Genomic DNA, 21106 nt, shown 5'->3' with positions numbered 1-21106 from the left:
ATACCGCCGTGTGGGCTGAGAACGATCCGCCATTTCGCCGCGAGGCGGAGCTGCTGAGGCTGCAGGCGGTCTCGCCAATGTCCCCCTGAGGCGGAGCCGCCGTGGACGGCTGAGGCGGTGCGCTGTGGCCGTGAGGCGGGGCCGCCCTTGCGGCTCGGCCGGAGCGATGTGGGCGGCGCTGGGCAGGCTCGGCGTGGCGCAGGCCGTGGGCCCGGCCCGGTTGATCGCTGCGCGCCCCGCGGGTGCGGCGGCCGAGCGGCCCTGAGGGGTGGGAGGGGAAGGAGGAGGAGGAGGGTGATAATGGTGATGAGGAGGAGGGCGGCAGCCTGGGGGTGCTCATTGTGCGGTGACCCAGGGCTGAGGCCTCCTCCCGGGCGCAGCGGGACCGGGTCAGGGGCACCGGCATCTTCAGAGGTGTCGTGGTTGTCACAGATACAATTAGGCTCAGCCTCGCCCCCGCCAACACGCTCTTACTGCCTAGCTTGAGGTTCCTAATAATTGTTTTTCTCTCATCTTTCCAGCCGCAGGAGCCTTCTCCATACCCCACGTTACCATGGCCACCCACTTCTCCAAGGATCAGGAGGAGAGAGTGCGTAGGAAACGGGTTACATGGGATATTATTGTCTGTGCAAAGAGGCTTTCCCCTCATTACAGCCCTGACAGCACGGCACTGGCTGCTTCCTGCAGCTTTTGAGAGCAGAGTGGCTGCCCGTGCTGAATTTTGTGTGCTTTTTGTGTGTAAGAGTGAGGCAGATGCTGTGCAGCAGCACAGAGCTCACCTGCCTGCCTGAGCACCTCGAGCCTGGTGCTGCTGCAGGGGTTTCACTAATCCAGCTGTGCTCCCTGTCACATAATTACCCTTTTAAGCTTTGATTTTGTAAGATTACCTGCTGAGCTGGCACATGATGCTCATAAATCATCTTGTTGAGAAGGGTGTAGTGGGTTTGTAATTCTGTGTGCGGGGTGTGTAATTCTTTGTAGTGGGTTTGCAAATCTCTGTAGTGGGTCTGTAATTCTCTATATTGGGTTTGTTGTTCTCTGAGTTGGGCTTGTAATGCTGTGAATTTGGTTTGCAGTTCTGTCTGTGGGGTTTGTAATCCCACACGTGGCGTTTGTAATTCCCTCCCTTGGGTTTGTAGCTCATGCCAGCTCAAACACTTACACCCTGCACATCAAACTCAAACCCTGCCCCTCTTGCTGCCCAGTCCCTGGCCACGTGTGTGCCCAGGTGTGCTCCCTGAGAGGTGCTGTTGCCCTGCCCTGCAGATCAGGTGTGTGAAGGGGGACCTGTTCTCGTGCCCGGGCACGGACGCCCTGGCTCACTGCATCAGCGAGGATTGCCGCATGGGCGCCGGCATCGCCGTGCTCTTCAAGAAGAAGTTTGGAGGCGTCCAGGAGCTCCTGGATCAGAGTGAGTGGTGCCTGAAGGAGCTCCTGATTTCCAGGAGTTGGAGCTGCTTGGGGTTATGGAGTGTGGTTATTGTAAAAACACCTTGGTTTTTGTGCTGTAGAGAAGAAGACGGGGGAGGTGGCGGTTCTGCAGAGAGATGACCGCTACATTTACTACCTGGTAAGGGCTGGGGTGGTGCTGGGACACCTCCCTGGAGCTAAACTGTGTCACAAATCAGGCATTAATAGCTGTGGGGGTTTTGGTTGTGTTCATGGTATCAGGGAATCGCAGAGTGGTTGGGGTGGGAAGGGACCTTAAAGCTCATTCTAAGCAGGGACACATTTCCCTATCCCAGGGTCCTCCAAGCCCTGTCCAGCCTGGCCTTGGACACCTCCAGGGATGAGACTGCCACAACTGCTGTGGGCAGCCTGTGCCAGGGCCTCCCCACCCTTACAGGGAACACTTCCTTCCCAATATCCCATAAAACCCAGCCCTCTGGGTTCCCCTTTCCTCTTGTCCTGTCACTCCAGGCCCTTGTAAATAAATAGTCTCTGTCTTGTTGGCTCCCTTCGGGCACTGGAAGGGAGTTTCTGGAATGTTCCTCTCAATAAGAGATGTGTCTTTAACTATTGCCTGTGAGGAGCAGCCAAGCTGTTGTGTGCTTCTGCATTTCCACTTTACCTGGGCAAAGCTGGCTGCTAAATTAGAGTGTTTAATCTGGGAAATGTTCTTTGCTCAGGTCTTTCCACAGAGGCAAGTCTGAGTGTGGAGTTTTGGGATATCAGGGAATGTGTGTTTTGTAGCAGTGTTTATAACAGACAGAATCTTACAGGGGTCATGCCCAAGGCACAGCTGAGCTTTTCTATTTTTCTGTAGATTACAAAGCAGAAGGTTTCTCACAAGCCCACCTATGAGAGCATGCAGAAGAGTTTGGAAGCCATGAAAGCTCACTGCCTGAACAACGGAGTCACCGACATCTCCATGCCCAGGTGAGGGGCTCAGCAGCTGGACGCCAGTGCTTGGGTGTTTAATTTCTAAAAGGATGTCTGAGGGATGATCCCCTGCTGTGCAATGAGAATTCAAGCACCCACCTCTAGCCACCTCCTCTGTTTAATTGGGCAAATCTAATTTGCATTTCCCTGTGCATTTGTTTCCTTGTTCTGCCCGTGTTCTGTGGGTTCATGGGGAGCTGTGGCAGGGCCACCTCAGACTGCAGCTGCTCCAGGGCTGGGCACAGCACAAGGCCCAACAAGGCTCTTTTGGTGATTTATCTTCCAGGATCGGATGTGGACTCGACGGCCTGCAGTGGGAAAAGGTGTCAGCCATCCTTGAGGAAGTATTTGAGAACACTGACATCAAGATCACAGTTTACACCCTGTGAGCCGAACAAAGATCCCAAATTCCCCAAATTTGGGAGCAGAACCTATGAACTGACAAGGGGGGACCTGTGTGTGGAGCACGTTCTGCATTCGGGTGTCACTCACTCGTGTGACAGTGACAGCGACAAGCTCCAGAGAAGTTCATTTGGGCTGTTAATTAGGAGGCAGCGGCGCCGTGAGAAGCCTGGGGGAGCTCCCAGTGTGTCCCTGCAGCCACCAGGTGTCACTGGGGCTCCACGCGGTGGAACGGAGCCGCTGCCTCGGGCGTTCTCTTCGGGTTGGTGCTGCCCCGGGCAGCGCTGGCACCTCTGCTTTGTTCTTTTTGCGATGCCCTGCCTGGCTCTGGGGTCACTCAGCTCTTCTCACACGTGCAACGGTTTCATTTCTCCCTTCGGGCCACAAATCGGGTTTGCTGGGATTGCGTTCACTCAGGATCATGGTGTGATGTGAAATAAACAGTGCCCTGCTGTTGGATTGGTACCTGTGGCTGTTCTGGGGACAGGCTGGGATTGCAGGGAATGCTGGAGGGGAGTCAATCCACCTGGTGGGTGGGTGTTATTCAGCAGCTCTGTAATTTATAGTCTGCAGAGCTCTGTTTGGTGAGGATCCAAACAGGCTGATGTGCTCTAGAAACGCACAGGATGGGGTTTAAGGTGGGATTTTCACATTTGTTTGTTGCATTTATAGTCCAGGTGTTACACAAAGGTTGGTGTTTGTCACCCAAAACAAAAGCAAATCAGTACCACCTCTGGTTCCTGGGATCCATGGGAAACTCCTGATTTGGAAGAGTTTGTTCCAAAACTGAGGAACTGCCACAGACTTTTCCTTCCTATTTGGTTTTTAAACCCTCCCACAATAACAAACCTTTTGGACTTCTGCCATTCTGAATGCCCAGAAAAGTGCCAGGTGTGTTGAAATATAAAAATGGGACATAAGAGTTGGGAATTTTGTAGCATGACAGGGTTCTTGATTGGATTCCTTGGGAAGGGACTGGATTACTCAGTTCTGTGGGGCTTTTTGCTGCTGCAAATCTTGTTTGTCTTTATCCTTACTCTCCTTGTTCCCTGCCCATGTTCTGTAAACCTGTTTGGTGGGGAATTGCTGTAGCTGGGAAAAACAACAAGGAGGAATTTGGAGCAGTGAGCTGATCCAGAACAGGCACTGAGGCTGCTCCTGGATTCAGTCTTTCCCCTTGTTTGTGTCTGGGTTTTTGTTCTGGTTCCTTACTCGTGGTGTCCCCGTGAGCTTTGTTTTACATGGAAAATGATCCTGCTCTCCAACAGTTGTGTGTACTCTGGAAATTTTTTGGCATTTAGTTCTCCCTTCCCAACTACAAAATATTCCCTGTGTGGCTGTCCTGGGATGTCCTTGAACTCAGACTTGTCAGGTTCAATTTAGGACTTCTTGCAAGTAGAGAAGAAGGAATAAACAGTGTTTTGGCTTTTGCAGTGGCTTCCCATTTTATTTCACTCTGCTTTTCCCAGGTTTATATCCCAAACAATGTTGTTTGATATCAAGTTCTCGGGCTCCATCATGATTTGGAAGAGAGCTGTTGGCCCTGAATTAAATCACAGCTCTGACTATTGAGGAGAACAGAGGGAGAAAACTTCTTTTTCACCTTAAATCCCTTTCTTTTCCCCTTTCTAATGCATTTATCTAACCAGCAGCTTTGCTCTAAGGTCTCTTCCCATGAAATATTCCCAGAATGTGATCCCACAGCCTGCCTGTGGATCACTGCCATCCCTTTCACCACAGCATGGGTTTGGTTGGGGCAGGAAGGGGGAGGAACAAAAAACACCCAAAAAATCCCAAACACCAGAGGTCTGTGTTGTGTGTGTATGTGTTTGGAGTCCCACAGGGCCTTGTCTCCCAGAGGCTGGTTCTCCATCCTGCTGGAATCAAAGCTTTGGGAAGCAGGACTGTCCCAGGTGTCCAGGTCTGTCACATCTCTTCATGGATCCTTTCTGATCCTGGGGAGGGAAAAAGCAACATCCTAGAGACTCAGAGGTGACTCTTCAGTACCCCATAGGAAAGGGAATTCTGCAACCACTGGGATTTCCTTTATTGGTGTTTTTTAGACTTTGGGGTATGAGTAAAATCCCCTTCAATCTGCATTCCTCTACAGAATGTCCTGAACATCATCCCTGTGGGGAACAGGGAGGTGTTCTGGTGGCCCTGGAACGTTTTTATTTATTCCTGGAGGAGAAGACAGGAAAGCACCAAATCCCTTGGGAATGTGCTGTGGGGGAGCCCCTGGAAGGGGAAAGCAACTGCCTGGGATTGTTAGCAATATTCAGCTAACAGTAAGAGAAATTGGAACCCAAATTAAAGAGAGGAGAGTTAATGAGTGACCCCCTCACTCACCTGAGCCTCAGTGCAAGATCTCCGCCAGCTTCTCCTCGTAGTACTGGAAATTCTCCTGAATATCCTCCCAGGGCACAAAGGACTTGGCCTCCTCCCCTTCCTCCTGCTCCACAAAGTTCTTCCAGACATACTCAAAGTCTTGAGGCTTCATAATCCTCAGCTTGCAGCCCGCCTCCTTCATGCTCCTGAGGGCCGCCTGCATCTCGGGCTCCTCCCACATGAAGAGCCTGCCCACCATGATGGTGAGGCGCAGCCCCTTGTTCTTGCGCAGGGCCTCGCAGATCCTCTGGGCGCAGGTGACGCAGGGGCTGGAGGACACGTACCAGGTGACATCGTGGCGGGCGCCCGCCTGGCACGCGGGCAGGATGGTGTTGAAGAAAGCCATCTCGGCGTGGGCGGCCGCGTGCTCGTCCTCCAGGTACCCCCGGCTGGTCACCGGCTCCTTGCCCTGCGTCTCCACCACGTAGCACAGGAAGGTTTTGTTCCTGCCCGAGCTGTACTCCACGTTCCTGAACTGGAATTTGAAGAAGATGGCCGGGAGGCGTTCCCTAGGAGAGGAGAGGAGAGCAGAGAGGAGGCTCAGAGGCAGGTTTAGGTAAGGGTCACACTTTTGGGTCACCTCTACCCATGACCCAAATCCCATGGGCAAATCGCTGCATTGCCCCCGATTTCTGTGTTCCAAGGTTTAGGTTGTAAAATATCCAGGATCAAATCCAACTTTGCTGTGAAAATGTGGATTTCCTGCTGGAGTCCCTGCTGATAAACTTCACCTACTCTTTTAATTTATTGTCCACATCTTCCCTTCTGTGACTCGTGGTGGAATGTCTCATGGGATGGCTCTGGAGATGGGAAGGGAAAGGGATGGAAAAGAGTGGGAAAAAATGCATGTGCTTCCAAGAATAGCACATTTCCTGCTTGGGATCCTGGATAATGAGTGCTTCTTTGGCTAAGGATTCTTTAATTAATGATTTTTTGAAGGACAGACAGACATGAGACACCCATTCCAGAGCAATGTCTGCAATGAGTGATTTCACAATAACATCAGGTTTTTAAATACATCAGAGGCACAGGGAATTTCATCCCTGATTTAACTCTCTGACAGCAAAGGGGTCACAGCAGTGACGAGGTTGGCTCTGGGTTTTCATGGAACAGCTGAAGCAGCAGCAAGCTGCTCCAGGATGGATTGACTCGGGCTGGATTGACTGGGAGCTGCATTTAGCCAGCCCTCCCCGATGGATTTTCCTGCTTATCTCGGCGTGTGCCTGGGCTTAGCTGGGATGTTCACCTCGATTCTGCTCCCAGCAGTTTGGAATCTGCGTTAGTTCAATTAATAACGTTCCAAGAAGGAACAGAAACAACACTCAGAGCCCATTCCAGTGCCTGGCAACCCTTGCTGTGAAGAAATTCACCCTGATGTCATCCCCTGGCACAATTTGAGGCCATTTCCCCTCATCCTGTTGTGTGGGAGAAGAGGCTGATCCCCACCTGGCACCAGCCTCCTGTCAGGGGGTTGTATGCCTGGCAACCCTTGCTGTGAAGAAATTCACCCTGATGTCATCCCCTGGCACAATTTGAGGCCATTTCCCCTCATCCTGTTGTGTGGGAGAAGAGGCTGATCCCCACCTGGCTCCAGCCTCCTGTCAGGGGGTTGGGGAGAGTGCAAATGTTTATGGAAATAATTTAAAAACTGTTCATAGGCACTGAATTCCCCAATATTCTCAATATAAACCCCTACTCTGACACCAGGCTGGAGTGGCACAGCTCACCTGAGGATAGGGAAGATCAAAATTGAAACCTTCCCTGAAAAGCATCATTAAATGACATTTTTTTTAGGGATTTCTAAATGCTCCAACCTAATTTATCAGTTTTCCCTGTGTGGGAAAGTGATAGATCATATTGAGATGTGACCCTGGCACTGTCACACAGGAGAGAAGGAAAACATCTAATGAGGAAATGTGGATTATCTAAAAGAGTAACAAGGAATTATTCCTACAAGAAGCCTCATTTACACCTGGGGAAAGTGGAAAGAAATGTGGCAGGAAATGCTCCCAGATTGGGATTACAGGCTGTGTTCAGCCAAAAAAAAAAAAGGGATAATATTCTTAAAGAGAGTAATTGGCTTCCCAGGGATTCCTGGAAGCCAGGCTCCTCCTGGAGCTGTAAGCAGCAGAGTGAGAACTTGGCTGGGAGTCCTGAGATGCCCCTAATCCAAGGGCTAAAGCTGAAATGCAACATAATTGGGTTTAAGTGCTTCTTCCCTGGCTGCACTTGTGTTTCCTCATCACTCCCATAACTGCCTTGATTGCCTGGGAATTTGTAAATCACTGGAAAAATCCACGTGGTGATCTCAGGTCAAGGCCTGGTCTGATCTCCTGGAGTCCTCCTTAAAATGAAACTAAAAAAATCCCTGGGGTTTCTCTACCTTTTTGAGGCTCCTTTAGGATTTCTGCTTCACTTCCTCACTCTCCCCTTTGCAGGGTGGAAAATCCTGTCAAATCCTGGAACACCTGTGGCATTCCAAGAAAGGATTTAACTGCAGGGTGGTGCTAAGGGAGTTTTCCAGCCATGATTTCCCAGGGCCTTGGGCTTAGCAGGGAAGTTTGGACATCCTGCTCAGTCCCTCAGCATTTCTAACTCCAGGCTGAGTGCTCCAAGGCTAGAAAACCCAATTTCCTCATTAAAATTCATATTAGGACATGTCTTAAGTGTTCAGAACTTGGCCCAGTGGTTTATATCCACATTTTTTGGTGCCTCAGCTCCATTCCTAGCAGAGGGATATTCTTTCATTAAAAGCCACTGCTAATCATTTATTTCTATGATTATGTGTGACAGATATTGCCCCAAGAAGGGATTTTTTTCACATCTTGAGAAGAGAATGGAGATTTTTTCCTCCCCTGAGCAGGAATGGAACCCAATTTTGTGGCAGGGGTGCTGTCCTGCCTCACTCATCCTGCTTGGAACGAGCAGCCAAATTTCACCTGCAGGGCCCATGGCACAGCCAGAAGGATTCCAGGGGATATTTTGGAGGCCTGAGCTCTAGTTTTAAGTAGCTGGAAAAAATCCTGGGTTGGTTTATTTGCTGGGACACTCCTTTGGTGACTGATAAGAGAAATATGAGGGGAGAAGGACTCATCCTGCTGCTCCTCCAGGGAGCTTTTGGAGGGAGCAGACACCCAGGGCTTTTCCTTCTTGCAGCTGTCAATTATGGCTGAGAGTTCAGCTTCCACCAGAGCCTGTGATATCCTGCTTTTCCAAAGGCCAGGCTCCCTGCTGCCCTGCTGCCTTCAAAACTGTCTCTTGTTTTGGAGCCTTTCTGCAAGTTGGGCTTTTTGGTTTCTTTATAAAAGTCAGGTTCCAGCTGTGGCTGTGGAGCTCTTGAAAATGTGAACCTTTAGGTCTCTTGAAAAATGTGTCCCTCAGGCCCATCAAGCCAATCAGCCATAGCAGGGGTGTTTTTCCTGATCCACAGGTGGAGAAACTCTCAGACAAGAGCCATTGATCACAGCAAGAAATCAATACTGAGCTCTCATCAAAGCCAACACCTCCATCCCCATCCCGTCAGCGGGGCTGGGAGGGAACCAGCACTGCAGAAACAGAGCTGTTCCTATAAAACAAGTGCACTGCACAAACAGAGCTGTTCCTATAAAACCAGCACACTTCTGTGCCTGCCTGGTGGGAGTCCATCCTCCAAAAAGTCAGCAAAACTTCGAACAAAATCCCACAATAAATCCAAACCATTTCAGACTCTTCAGAAACTCACTGCAGAAGATGCTGCTTGTGTTGCCTGACCTAAAAGCTGAGACAGAGCTCACTGAGCTCCCCCAGTTCCATATTTAAATCCCAATCTCTTACCCTGTGACAATCTCAAAGGGTGGCAGGTCCTCCCTCTTCACCTTCTTCTTCTTCCCCTCGCCCTCCTCGGCGTTGTCGGGTTCGCCGTTCTGGGCATTGCTGGGCTCCTCCTGCTTCTCTGCCATCTTCCCCAGGACACTGGGACCGAGCTGTGGCCACTGGGAGAGAGAAAGAGCAATTTCTGAGAGCCCTGGGAGCCGAGGGCGGAGGGAAAACAGAGCTGGGAGTTCCTGCCCCAGGCACAGTTGTCAGGAACTAAATATGGAACAAAGCGGCGGCGGTGGCAGGGGCTGGACAGGGTTGGGTGACCCAGGGCTCTCAGGTGTCACCTCCTTCCCCTGCCCTCTCCAGCTCCTTTCAGCAGCCCCTTTTGCTCCCCTTTTCATTTCAAACCGAGTGACAACTTCTCAGTGGGTGGGAGGAGCCCATCATTTTCCCTGATGGAAAATCCTGGAAGCTCTGGCGTGTATTTATCCCGAGGGGTGACGGATGGCTGGCACGGGGCACTCCCTGCTCTCACAGCCCTCTCCCTCCTCTGCCAGTGGATTCCACGGCTGACCTTGAAGGACCAGCTCAGCCTGGCCTGGCCTAGGCAAGAGGGGAAGGGGTCGTGGCTGTTTTGCTGGAAAATCTCTGGGTTTGGCTTCCTGGATCACCTGGAGCATCCTGTGGTTCCTCCCACCCTGCTCATGCAGGACTCTGAGGGGGAAATGTCCTGGCTGGAGCTGTAAATCCAAGCCAGAACCTTCTCCCAAATATTTGAAAGTCCAGCTGGAATTCCCAGTGGGCAGCAGTGCTGCTTCTCCCATTGTTCTGTATTTTCCTCCTTTCTGTTCCAGAAGTTCCCAGTGCACTGGGGTATAGCTGGGTTGGAGGGGTTTTCCTCCTGTTTTTTGCTCCCTTTGGGATTATATTAAACTATCCCAGCATCTCACTCTCAATTTCAATCATTTACAGTTTGTATCAATTCTGCTTGAGCCAAGTTTAATTAAAAACCTGGGTGAGGTTTTCCCAGGGACCAATCCTGGCCATGCCATGGGGCAAAGGAGGTGGGAAAAGTGTGGCTGTGCAGGATTTTGGGGTCAAAGCACATTGGAAATCAAACCTCCAGTACTGTGGGCTCTGCACTTAGCTCAGAACCCACCACCAGCAAACTTTGATTAAATGTGGAATATTCAGCTGTATTTGATGGAGTATTCAGTCAGTATTAGTGGAAAAACCTGCTCTTAGTTGGAGGAGGAGAAGAGCTATTCCATAAAAATCAAATCTGTGGGAATATCTGCTTTGGAGCCAAGTCAACCTTTGTGATCCTGTTAAATTCAGCTCCTTAGAGCCTTGGGAGGAGGCTGCACCACCACAAAGTGAAATAAATCCACATCATCAGGCAGGTCATTTATTATCAGAGAAAATTAATAACAAATTATCACAGATAATTAATTCTGGCTGCTCTTCCCAGCTCCCTTGCCATCGCCCTGCCTTTGCTGAGCTGGATATCCTTTGGAGCTTTTCCCCAGTGCTACCATGGATGCAGTTTTTGGGGACAGGGCACCCCTTTGATGAGTTGTTGTTTAGGTGGTGTTGTTTAGGTGACAGAGCTAGCAGTGGTGACAGCCCAACCAAGGATTTGACAAATTTCAAGACATCCTATCCATGGAACATATAACTTCCATGGTGCAGGATTTTATTTCTTTTTAAGCCTAGAATACTTTCCTGCAGGGCAGGGGTGGTGTTTTGCCTCCTGTGTGGTGACAACGCTCAAATTCCACCTCCCCTGTCCAATTGCTGTCACCTCTGACATTTCAGGGGCTGCTTTTAGGTTGGGAATCCTCTCCCAATGACTGACAGCTCATTTCCTCCTAATCCTGATATTTTCTAGCAGCATCTCAGCCCCTCTCCAGTCTCTCTGACCCACTCTGCTTTATTTTTGGAAGCTCTTCCTGGCTGGGGTCCCAATTTTGCTGCAGCTTTAGCCTGGCCCCTCCGAGAGCTGAGCTCTAATCTAATCTGGGGAATGTGGCACCAAGGCTCCCCCTCTCTCCAGCCTTTCCCAGCTGCTTCCCAGCTCCTTCTAGGGCAGTGCTTGGAACAGCCATGATCCTCCCCCCACTGCAGCCAAAAATATAAAAGGGCACCACGGAGCTGCTGTGTTGGAGCTGGGCGTGGGTGAGGGCTCTGGTGGCTGCTTGTGACCCCAAATGTGTCCCCAAGAGCTCATGAGGGGCCTCCCAGCAGCACTCAGGGGACCCCAAATTGCAGAATTTGTACTGAGGTTCCTCTCCGCCTGTCCCTGTCCCCACTGATTTCGTATTTTATCCAGCTGGCTCTGAATTTGTTCATAAAATCTCTTTAGGATCATCGTGTCCCAGCTGTGCCTGATCCCCACCCTGAGCCCTGAGTGCCACCTCCAGGGATGGGCACTCCAAACCCCCCTGGGCAGCCCCTTCCAGCCCTTTCCAGGAGGAAATTCCTGCTGATGTCCAACCTGAGCCTCCCCAGCCCAGCCTGAGGCCGTTCCCTCTCCTCCTGTCCCTGTTCCCTGGGACAAGATCCCAAATCCCCCCAGCTGTCCCCTCCTGGCAGGGAGTTGTGCAGAGCCACAAATTCCCCCTGAGCCTCCTTTGCTCCAGGCTGAGCCCCTTCCCAGCTCCCTGAGGACTCTCCAGGCCCTTCCCCTCAGCCCCAGCCCTGCCAGGGGATCACGGCTCAGCCACAGGGGACACACAGGACAGGCCTAAGGGACAGTCTGTGCTGGGAGAACCTTCCAGGCTCTGCTGGAGTTTTGGATTTTGAGGATCCTCCATCCATCCAAGTCCAGAGCAGCTTCTTCAGTGGCTCTAGAGGCACCTCTGAGCGCTCTGATGGCTTTTGTCCCCAAACAGGGATCTCTGTGTCCCCTGCAGGTCGTGGCCGTCCCTCCCCTTGCCGCAGCAGTTCCTGGGGTTAACCTGGCTGTTCCCTTGTCCCATCACCTGCCTGCCACAGGCCCTGCCAGGAACAGGGAGCTTTTATGGCATTGTGGGGCCAGAGGAACATTTTGGGATAGATGGGAGAGTGAAATAAGAGCCTGGCCGGGTGAGTCACGGCTCAGCCGTGCTCTCCATGCCGAGGGGACAGCTGGTGGCACTAACAAATGTCTCCCTAGAGACACTGTCTGGCAGCCAGCCCCCTCCTGCTTTTTCCAGCTGTAACTACGGGACAAATAAATAAACACTGACAGCTTCCCTTCTTCCCTTCCTTTGGGGTTCTCACCTGGCCCTCTCCTCCTGCCTCAGCACCTAAAAGGTTTCAAGGAGGGCTGGAAATGCTCCTGTCCCACGGGATTGACCTGGGCAGTGCCCAGATCCTGCTGAAAGGTGCCCAGCTGTGCTGAGCCCCAGGTGAGGGATGCTCTCACCTTCCATGCAGACCCTCCCTGGCTCTCAATTCCCAGCCTGGCACTTGAGGAGCCTTGGCAGGCGCTGCTGCCTTCCCAATTAATTCCAAGCCCAACTGGGAGTTCATGACAGCTCCCAGCAGGGCTGCAGCTCCTGCTGCTGCTTCCTGCGAGCAGCTCTGCTGGAAAGAGAGCTCCAAGCACAGGAATTTGTGTCCTGCAGCACCAGAGCTGGGGCAGGGCCTGGCAGAGTGGCTGTGTCACCTGCACGGAGGTGACAAACCCTGGCTGGCACCTGGGTGGGTGCTTTAAACCAGCTCCAGGGAGGGAAATCAGGGAGGGCTGCAGCAGAGTGCTGGGGCAGCTGTGGGTTGTGGGGTGAGAGGAGGGAGAGGAAAAGGGGGAGAGGAAAAAGGGGGAAGGAAAAAGGGAGAAAGGAAAAGGGGGGAAGAAAAAGGAGGAAAGGAAAAAGGGGGGAAGAAAAAGGGGGAAGGAAAAGGGGAGAAGAAAAAGGGGGAAAGGAAAAAGGGGGAAAGTGAAAAGGGGGAAAGGAAAAATGGGAAAGGAGAAAGGGGAAAGGAAGAGGGGGGAAGGAAAAAGCAGGGAAGGAAAAGGGGAAAGGAAAGAGGAGAGGAGAGGAGAGGAGAGGAGAGGAAAGGAAAGGAAAGGAAAGGAAAGGAAAGGAAAGGAAAGGAAAGGAAAAAGGAAAAAGGAAAAAGGAAAAAGAAAAAGGGAAAGAATAAGAATAAGGATTTGCCCATTCCAAAGGCAAATCTGGGGTTGGGGCTGGACAAACACGAGCTTGGACAGGGCTTGGCTGACCTGGGACAGTGGGAGGGGGCCCTGCCCCTGCCAGGAGGTGTTCCTTTAGTTCCCTTCCATCCCAAACCATTCCAGAGTTCCAGGATTCTGTGAAACCAAGGCTGGTTTGGGGCTGGCTGCACAGTCTGGGAAGAAACCCTCCAGATGACTTTGAAATGTCATTAAAGTTATTTTTATGCAAGGGGGTTCAGTGTATCTGTTTAAACAGCAAATGCACCAAATGATGCTTTAAATATTAATACAGGAGGGTGTCTCACTGAATTTAATTTTCCCAATTGATTTCAAATTGCTCTGGATAGCACAGGGAGGAATATTTGCTATTTTTGCTGCCTGTGAGAAGGGGCAGGAGGCAAAGAAAAGCTCCTTCTGCACTTACAGGTGGGCTGGGAGGAGGAGAAGCTGGAAAGAAAACAAGAACAAGGCAGCCAGTCCCAGCAGCAGGGAAAATGGGGAGAGCACACATGGAAAAAAATATATTAATCTTAATTTCAGATTTTCCTTTGCCCGTAGAAAAAAGTGGGAAAAGGAAATCGACCCAATTTATGAAAGCTGATCAAATATGCATTCATCTATTTAATTGGAAATGTTATTAAAGAGTTGCAGGTATGAGCCAGATCTAGAGCCATCAATTTAAATGAGATTTAAATAATTCTCTTCCCTTTCCAAAAGGAGATAAAGGCTCCTTTAATCCCTCCTGCTCATCCCTGTTCCCTGAGGACAGGATGGGCAGAGCCAAAATCAGCCTGAACTCCCCCAAATCCAACGTGCAGCCAGACCCCACCTTCATTTGTGGGAGAAATAATTTACATTTGCCTTTCCTTTGGCATGAGTGACTTCCTGGGAGACACAGAAGCTGTAAATAAGACCAATGGTATCATAGAAAAGAAAGCCCTGAAGTGTTTTAGGATTTCTTTTTTTTCTTTCTTTTTTTTTTTTTTTTTTCCCCAGCAGTTTTTGATGTCACCAGTGCTGCTGGCAGGGCTTTGTGGGGCTGCTCCTGCTCCCAGCCTTTTCCTGCAGCTTTTCCTTGGGACACACAGCCCTGGGGAAAGAAATCCTGAGCCAAGGGGGGAAAAATAATGGATCAAAATGACAGAATCACCAAATTTTACAAGGAGCTACAAATTCCAGCTCCTGGAGTTCCCTGGAGTTTGTGTCTCAGTGGTGCTGAGCCCAGGCTGGACCCAGGAACGTTCAGCATCTCCCAAAACCCAGCTGGACGGGGCTCAGGGGGGTCCCAGAGGCAGGAATTGCCCTGCTCATCTCAGAGCTGGGGTGGTGGCACAGAGGAGCCTGTCACAGGGATGTCCCCAAGGGAGGGACCTTGGGGACCCAACCATACCCAGGAATGAATCCACCTCTGGAGCCTTCCCAAACCCCTTCCCTGGATCCCTGGAGCTTTTGGGAGCCTCACCCCAAACCAGTCCAGCGAGAACACCTCGGATTTATTTATTTATTCTCCAAAGAACCAACGGCTTGTTTTATTCAAAGCAAATACAATTTATGTTACAGCCCCAGCTGAGCCCTCCCACCCCCAATTACAGCCCCAATTAACTACAGCCCCAATTAATTACAGCCCCAATTACAGCCAGTGTCAGGAAGAAGTGCCCCTTCTCTTTACATTTAGTGCTTTTAGCAATAAAAAAATGATGTAAATTCTGTCTGGAGACACCAGAGCTCAGGTTTTTAGGAAAAGGGGTAGACAAGGATGAGTCCATGAACCACTTGTGCCTGATTCCATCCCATTCCTTTGGAATTCCTGTTATTTTAACCTTTCCTGATTAATAATGGCCTGGAAATGCTCCAGGATGAGGCACTTGCACTGCACTTGATAGATTCTGCTTTTTGCCAATTATATAATTAATTACAACCTTCCAGGCAGTGGGAGCAGGCTCACAAATTTTACACGCTCTCGTGTCTCTGTACTTGGAAAAAAAAAAGAACAAAATGAAGTGTTTTCTTCAAAGGCACTGGCGTGAGCTTTTCAGTTCTGCTGAGGAATGGCACACCGAGGTGCAAGAGAGGAATTTCCTCTGGGGAGAAGCATTTGGGTGCTGCTCATCGCTGCTTTATCCCACAGCAGGGAGGGGAAGGAGGGGGATGCCCCCCAAAGAGGAGGCAGAGCCCAATCTCCACCCAGCAGCAGAGCAAGACCCAGCCCTGCTGGCAGATAAAGAGCTGAAGCACAAACTGGGGCATACAGGAACACGAAGCAACAGCACAAAGAGCAAAAAAATGGAGAAATGTCTTTTTAATAGTCAAGTATTTTCTTTAAAATCCAAGTAATTAAAAAAAAAAAAAAACAAGTTCTTAAAAAAAAACAAGTAATTTCTTAAAAAAAGGAGTAATTTCTGTCATAGACCTCTTTTTAAATAGAAATTAAAATAGAAATCCATGTCAAAAAATCAGCTGGAGCCCCCAAACCCGCTGGAGAAACCCCTATGAATGGAAGGAATGGTGCAAACCTCTCCCCATGGAGCTGGGAGGAGAAGGAGGAGGCAAACCCCAAAACGAACCCCCCAAATTGTTACACCTCGCTTCACCTCAGGCCCGTTAACGACACCAAACAGCATTTTAGTCGCTCTTGCCCGACTTCTGCTCGGGGTTGTCCTTCCAGATGCGGATGGTGAGGCAGGTGGCCATGGCCAGCCAGCCCAGGTAGGGCAGCAGCAGCAGCGCTGCCAGCCGGTTGATGCGGTACCAGGAGCACAGCGTGCCCAGCGCCAGCGCGTCCAGGCACAGCACGTCCACCAGAGCCTGCGGCAGGGCAAGGGGGGTCAGTGCCGGCTGGGCAACGCGGCACGGCCCCGCCCTGCGCTGCCCAAATGTCCCGGGATGCGGGGCAGCTGGGGCAGGGATGGGGGCTGGCACTGGAGAGACCCCGACCCCCAGGATGTTTCCCCTGGATCCGATCGCATCTGAGTGTGACATCATGAGCTCACGCTAATTAATGTGCTTATCTCTGCTCATTAGCACATCCCACAGATGAACACCCTGCTCGTGGCCAGTGTCCCCTTTGCTGACACAGCCTGCTCCTGATGGTGGCCACCAAACAAACTTTCCAATGGCCAAAATATCCCGGAATGGGGGAAGCTGGGGCAGGGATGGAGTGTTGGCACTGGAGAGACCCTGACCCCCAGGACACTGTCCCTGGGCTCTGATCAACGAGTGTGACTCCTGAGTGTGTCACACCATGAATAATTAATGTGCTCATCTCTTCTTATTATGGAATCCTGCAGATGAACACCCTGCTCATGGCTATTGTCCCCTTTACTGACACAGCCTGCTCGTGCTGGTGGTCGTTGAACAAACTTTCCAAAATACCCAGGTACAGGTGGGGAAGTGGGACAGGGATGGGGGCTGGCACTGGAGAGACCCCGACCCCCAGGATGTTTCCCCGGGCTCCGATCACATCTGAGTGTGACACCATGAGCCCACACTAATTAATGTGGGCTCTCATTATGGAATCTTGCAGATGAACACCCTGCTCATGGCCACCGTCCCCTTTGCTGACACAACCTGCTCCTGGGGAAGGTGGGGAAGTGGGACAGGAATGGGGGGCTGGCACTGGAGAGACCCCAACCCCCAGTGTTGTCCCTGGGCTCCGATCACATCTGTGTGTCACACCATGAATAATTAATGTCCTCTGCTCATTACGGAATCCCACAGATGAGCTCTTCTTGTGGCCAGTGTCCCCTCTGCTGACACACCCTACTGATGCTGGTGGCCACTGAACAAACTCTCCAGCTGCACTTTTCACCCCCAGAGTGACAAAGTCCAGGTGGAAACGCGAATCCCGCAGCTGTGCCCCTGTCACCTCAGGCCTTGGCACCTGAGGCAGAGCCTGGTGCCCAGCCCGGGTGTGGCAGTGCCCAGCCCCGCCCTGGCTGTGCCCGATAAGCCCCTGGGGGCTGCTCCCCGCAGGGATGTGACAGCGCTGTTGTCACTCAGGGTGTGACCCCACAAAGGACTTTATCTCCCAGCCCCGACCCTTAACTGGGGGGTGCAGCCCTGGCACTGCCCAGCCCCGCTCCCCCACCCCGGCTATCGAGGCTGGAGGGGGCTGATACCATTGGCTGTGGGCAGGAGTGGCTGCAGCCCCAAATTCCCACAGAATTCCCCTCAGCGCAGCCCCAAAGCCGGCAGGGAAGCCCCATTACCATGTTCAGGTTGTGGGCACCGAAGAACAAGGGTGGCCATGCCCAGCTGAGCACCAGCTGAGCCCCGTAGAGCCCCAGGGGGACGATGGCCTTGCTGCTGCAGCCACCCAGGTCGTTCCACACCAGGTAGGAGGCGTAGCTGTGGGGAGGGACACCCGTTAGTGTCACCCTCGGCAGGGACAGTGTCCCTCCTGCACGAGTGGTTTCCCCACCAGAGATTTGCTCCACAGCAGGATGCAGGTCGGGCACTGAGCTGGGAGCAGGGACAGGCCCAGGGAACTGCTCTGGGGAGGGTTAGGTTGGAGATCAGGGGAAGTTCTTCACCCTGGGCACTGCCCAGGCTCCCCAGGGAGATGCCAGGAGCTCTCAGGGATGCCCAGCGTGGGATTTTGGGGTGTCTGTGCAGGGCCAGGAGCTGCACTGGATGATCCCCTTGCAGCTTGGGTTATTCCATGATTCCATTCCACAATTCCCTGTCCTTCACCCCTCCCAAACCTCCCCTGTCCCACCAAAGTGGCTCCTGCCCCCTGCCAATGCCACCACGGCTGGTGGTGGCATCCCCCCAGGCTGTGTCCCTGCCAGCAGCGTGCCAGGCTCACACCTGGCTGGCACAGGAGCCCCCAAAGCTGGGGCAGAGCCTGGCAGGGCTCAGGGCTGTGCCAGGGGCAGCAGGACAGGAGAATGGGAGGCAGCACTCACCCCATGCCCGTGTACAGCATGGTCCAGGCCACAGGGAACACTCTGCGGGATGGGCACCACGAAGGCTTTTTCAGCTTCTCGTACCACGCTGGGATTTCCTTCCTGCTCAGGAACCAGCCAAGGAATCCTCCAACGTGGGGCAGCACGGTGAAGCCCACGGTGTAAGCCCACATCCTCCCTCAGGGGCTTGGAATTGCTTTTTTCCTGCTCTAAGTTAAAAGCAAAATCACAGCGTCACTTTTAAAGGACTTTTTTTTTCCCCCCCACTTCCATCCTCTAATTCCATGTTGCACTTCAGCCCCTAAGGCAGGTGGAAAGGATTTAATGTGTTCAGCCCTCTCTGTCCCTCTCTGAAATGGGGATTATTCCTGTCTGGGATGTTTTTCCCCCTGGTTTTTCCACTCTTTCACAGCTCCCTGCAATGTTCTGGTGAGGTGGGAGGATTGTGAGGGCTGTCCCCATCCCTGCTCCTGAGGTGCTTCCTGGAGCTGCTCCTCCTTCTCTGCTGCCCTGAGGATGAAAACCCAAACTCCATCCAGACCTCCCCATGATTTTTCAACGTGGATTTCTGTTTTAATTTCTATTTTAAAAGAGGTCTCTGACAGAAAAATCCTTGCAGCAGCTGCTTGAAGTGCTCCAGGAACCCACAGCAGAGAGAACTCTCACCTTTGCACAGGGGGAGGTTCTGAATTTGTTCACGGACTTCCTTTTGTATAAAAGCAAGTGAAATTTTCTTTAACAATAAAAATGTTCCCACACAATGCAGGGTAAGACCAGGACACATGCAGAATTCAGTGTCTGTCCTGCATCTTCCCCTGCAGAGTTCCAAACCTGCCACTCTTCCATCCTCCCCAAATTCCCCTTCCCTCAGGATCCATCCAGGAATTAAACCCCAATTAACATTCGTCAGGAATGCTGCCAGCAGTGCAGTTCTGAGCTGTCAGCACGGGCACAAAATGCACAAAATGCACTAATGGGAAGGTTTGGGATTTAGGAATGCAGGAGTGGGCACGGAGCATTCCCTGAGCCAGGGAAATGTCCCGGAGCAATGCCCAGGGAAATGGGGAATAGGGGATGGGACTGACCTGCACGGGCTCTGCTTGGGATTTCAGTTCCCAATTAACACTCTGCTGCACGCTCAGCTAATTGTTATTATTGTGCTTGGGAACGCCAAATTCCCACCTCACCATGGAACAAACACCCCGGACACCACCTCGACCAGCAATTCCTTCACCTGACAATTTATGGCACTCTAAAAGTACCCAGAGAGCCAGGAAACAACTGAGAACCGACACAAATTCAGTTCTGCTTGAAATGTGACCCAGCCCCGCCGAGTTCTGCTCCCCACACACACCGCAGGAACGGAAAATGGAAAAATACTGAATTTCCCCCGATTCCTTTGGGGCTTCAGAGGTGAAGGAGGGTTGAAAAACCTTCTTTGGCCTCACAGCTGCCTCCCCTGGAGCTGCCTGAGCCTTACCTGGGTCAGTGCCTCGCTGTGCCTGGCCGAGGGAAGGGCTGGGACATCCAGGGCTGTCCCCGCTGGTGATCCCCGAGTGCTGCAGCTGCAGCCGGGTTTTACCCAAATAGCCCCAAACTGGGCGGAGAGGTGGGGCTGGAGCTGATTAAACAGGAGCTCCTGCTGGGGACAGCCACTGGGAGTTTGGGGTGCTGGAACCTGGGGACAATCGCCGGGAATTTGGGATGCTGGAGCCCCAGGAAAATCGCTGGGTATTAAGGATGTGGAGCCTGGGGACAGTCATTGGGAATTTGGGGTACTGGAACCCGGGGACAATTGCTGGGAATTAGGGATGGTGGAACCTGGGGACAATCACTGGGAATTCAGGATGGTGGAGCTTGGGGACAGTCATTGGGAATTTGGGGTGCTGGAACCCAGGGACAATTGCTAGGAATTTGGGATGGTGGAGCTTGGGGACAATCACTGGGAGTTTGGGGTGCTGGAACCTGGAGACAATCGCCAGGAATTTGGGATGCTGGAGCCCCAGGAAAATCGCTTGGAATTAGGGATGTGGAGCCTGGGGACAATCGCTGGGAATTTGGGGTGCTGGAACCCACGGACAATCGCCAGGAATTTGGGATGTTGAAGCCTGGGAACAGTCACTGGGAGTTTGGGGTGGTGGAGCTTGGGGACAGTCACTGGGAATTCAGGATGGTGGAGCTTAGGGACAATCACTGGGAATTGGGGATGTGGAAACTGGGGACAATCACTGGGAATTTGGGGTGCTGGAACCTGGGGAGAATCACTGGGAATTCGGGATGGTGGAACCTGGCTGGGGACAACCTCTGGGAGTTTGGGGTGCTGGAGCTTAGGGACAATCACTGGGAATTTGGGGTGCTGGAACCTGGGGAGAATCACTGGGAATTGGGGATGGTGGAGCCCGGGGACAGTCACCAGGAGTTTGGGATGGTGGAGCCAGCAAAGGCACGGTGGCTTTGGGGCTGTCACCATTGGGATGGACCCGGATCCCCCAGCTGAGGACACATCCCAGAGCGTGTCCCCGCTGTGGGCAGGAGCTGCTGCTCTGCGGGGTGTCCCTGGCACCTCCTGGAGTGTCACTGTCACCTTCAGGGGGTGTCCCTGTCACATTCACAGGGACATTCACCCCTGTCACACTCATGGGCGTCCCTTGTGCATGTAAATGTTGTCCCTGCCACACTCGTGGGATGTCACTGTCACATTCTGGGGTGTCCCTGTGTCAAATTCACCCTGTGTCCCTGTCACACTCATGGCTGTCCCTTCTGCATGTGAAGGGTGTCCCTGCCACACTCATGGGGTGTCACTGCCATCATTACAGGGTGTCCCTGCCACACTCCTGGCCTGTCCCACCCTCCCCCAGGCACTCATTAACACCCCAATAATTAACCAGCTGCTTCCTGGGGCCACCTGTGCATCCCTGCCGAAATTTCCCTGGCAGGTAAAACGAAGCTGTTCCACAGGTGTGTAAAATGGCAAAGGGAAAAGCCAGAAATCAATTTCCATTAGGGAGCTGTCTGGCAGGGCTGGCAAAATGAAATGCTAATTCCCAGCAGTTCTGGGTCATTACCT

At 52.2% G+C, this 21106-nt stretch overlaps 2 protein-coding genes across 2 annotated transcripts; one reads left to right on the top strand and one right to left on the bottom strand.

Annotated features, from left to right (window-relative positions):
• Positions 1-82: 82 nt before the first annotated feature.
• OARD1 (O-acyl-ADP-ribose deacylase 1) lies at positions 83-3243 on the top strand. Its single transcript, XM_041427058.1, has 6 exons — positions 83-242; positions 522-589; positions 1267-1411; positions 1512-1570; positions 2267-2379; positions 2669-3243. Exons 1-6 carry the CDS (start codon positions 167-169, stop codon positions 2769-2771), a joined length of 564 nt encoding a protein of 187 aa, XP_041282992.1. The 5' UTR covers positions 83-166; the 3' UTR covers positions 2772-3243.
• Positions 3244-4203: 960 nt separating this feature from the next.
• Positions 4204-19618, bottom strand: APOBEC2 (apolipoprotein B mRNA editing enzyme catalytic subunit 2). Its single transcript, XM_041427059.1, has 6 exons — positions 19520-19618; positions 18040-18248; positions 17341-17479; positions 8986-9143; positions 5134-5681; positions 4204-4739 (listed from the first exon to the last, which is right to left on the bottom strand). The coding sequence occupies exons 2-5, from the start codon at positions 18210-18212 to the stop codon at positions 5141-5143; spliced, it is 1011 nt and encodes a 336-aa protein (XP_041282993.1). The 5' UTR covers positions 18213-18248; positions 19520-19618; the 3' UTR covers positions 4204-4739; positions 5134-5140.
• Between the last annotated feature and the right edge of the window lie 1488 nt (positions 19619-21106).

This window comes from Onychostruthus taczanowskii, unplaced genomic scaffold (assembly GCF_017590055.1).
Source record: "Onychostruthus taczanowskii isolate IOZ18803 unplaced genomic scaffold, ASM1759005v1 scaffold97, whole genome shotgun sequence".
Taxonomy (NCBI): domain Eukaryota; kingdom Metazoa; phylum Chordata; class Aves; order Passeriformes; family Passeridae; genus Onychostruthus; species Onychostruthus taczanowskii.
Note: the sequence above shows the minus strand (reverse complement) of the source record. Positions and strands in the feature narration are given on the sequence as shown.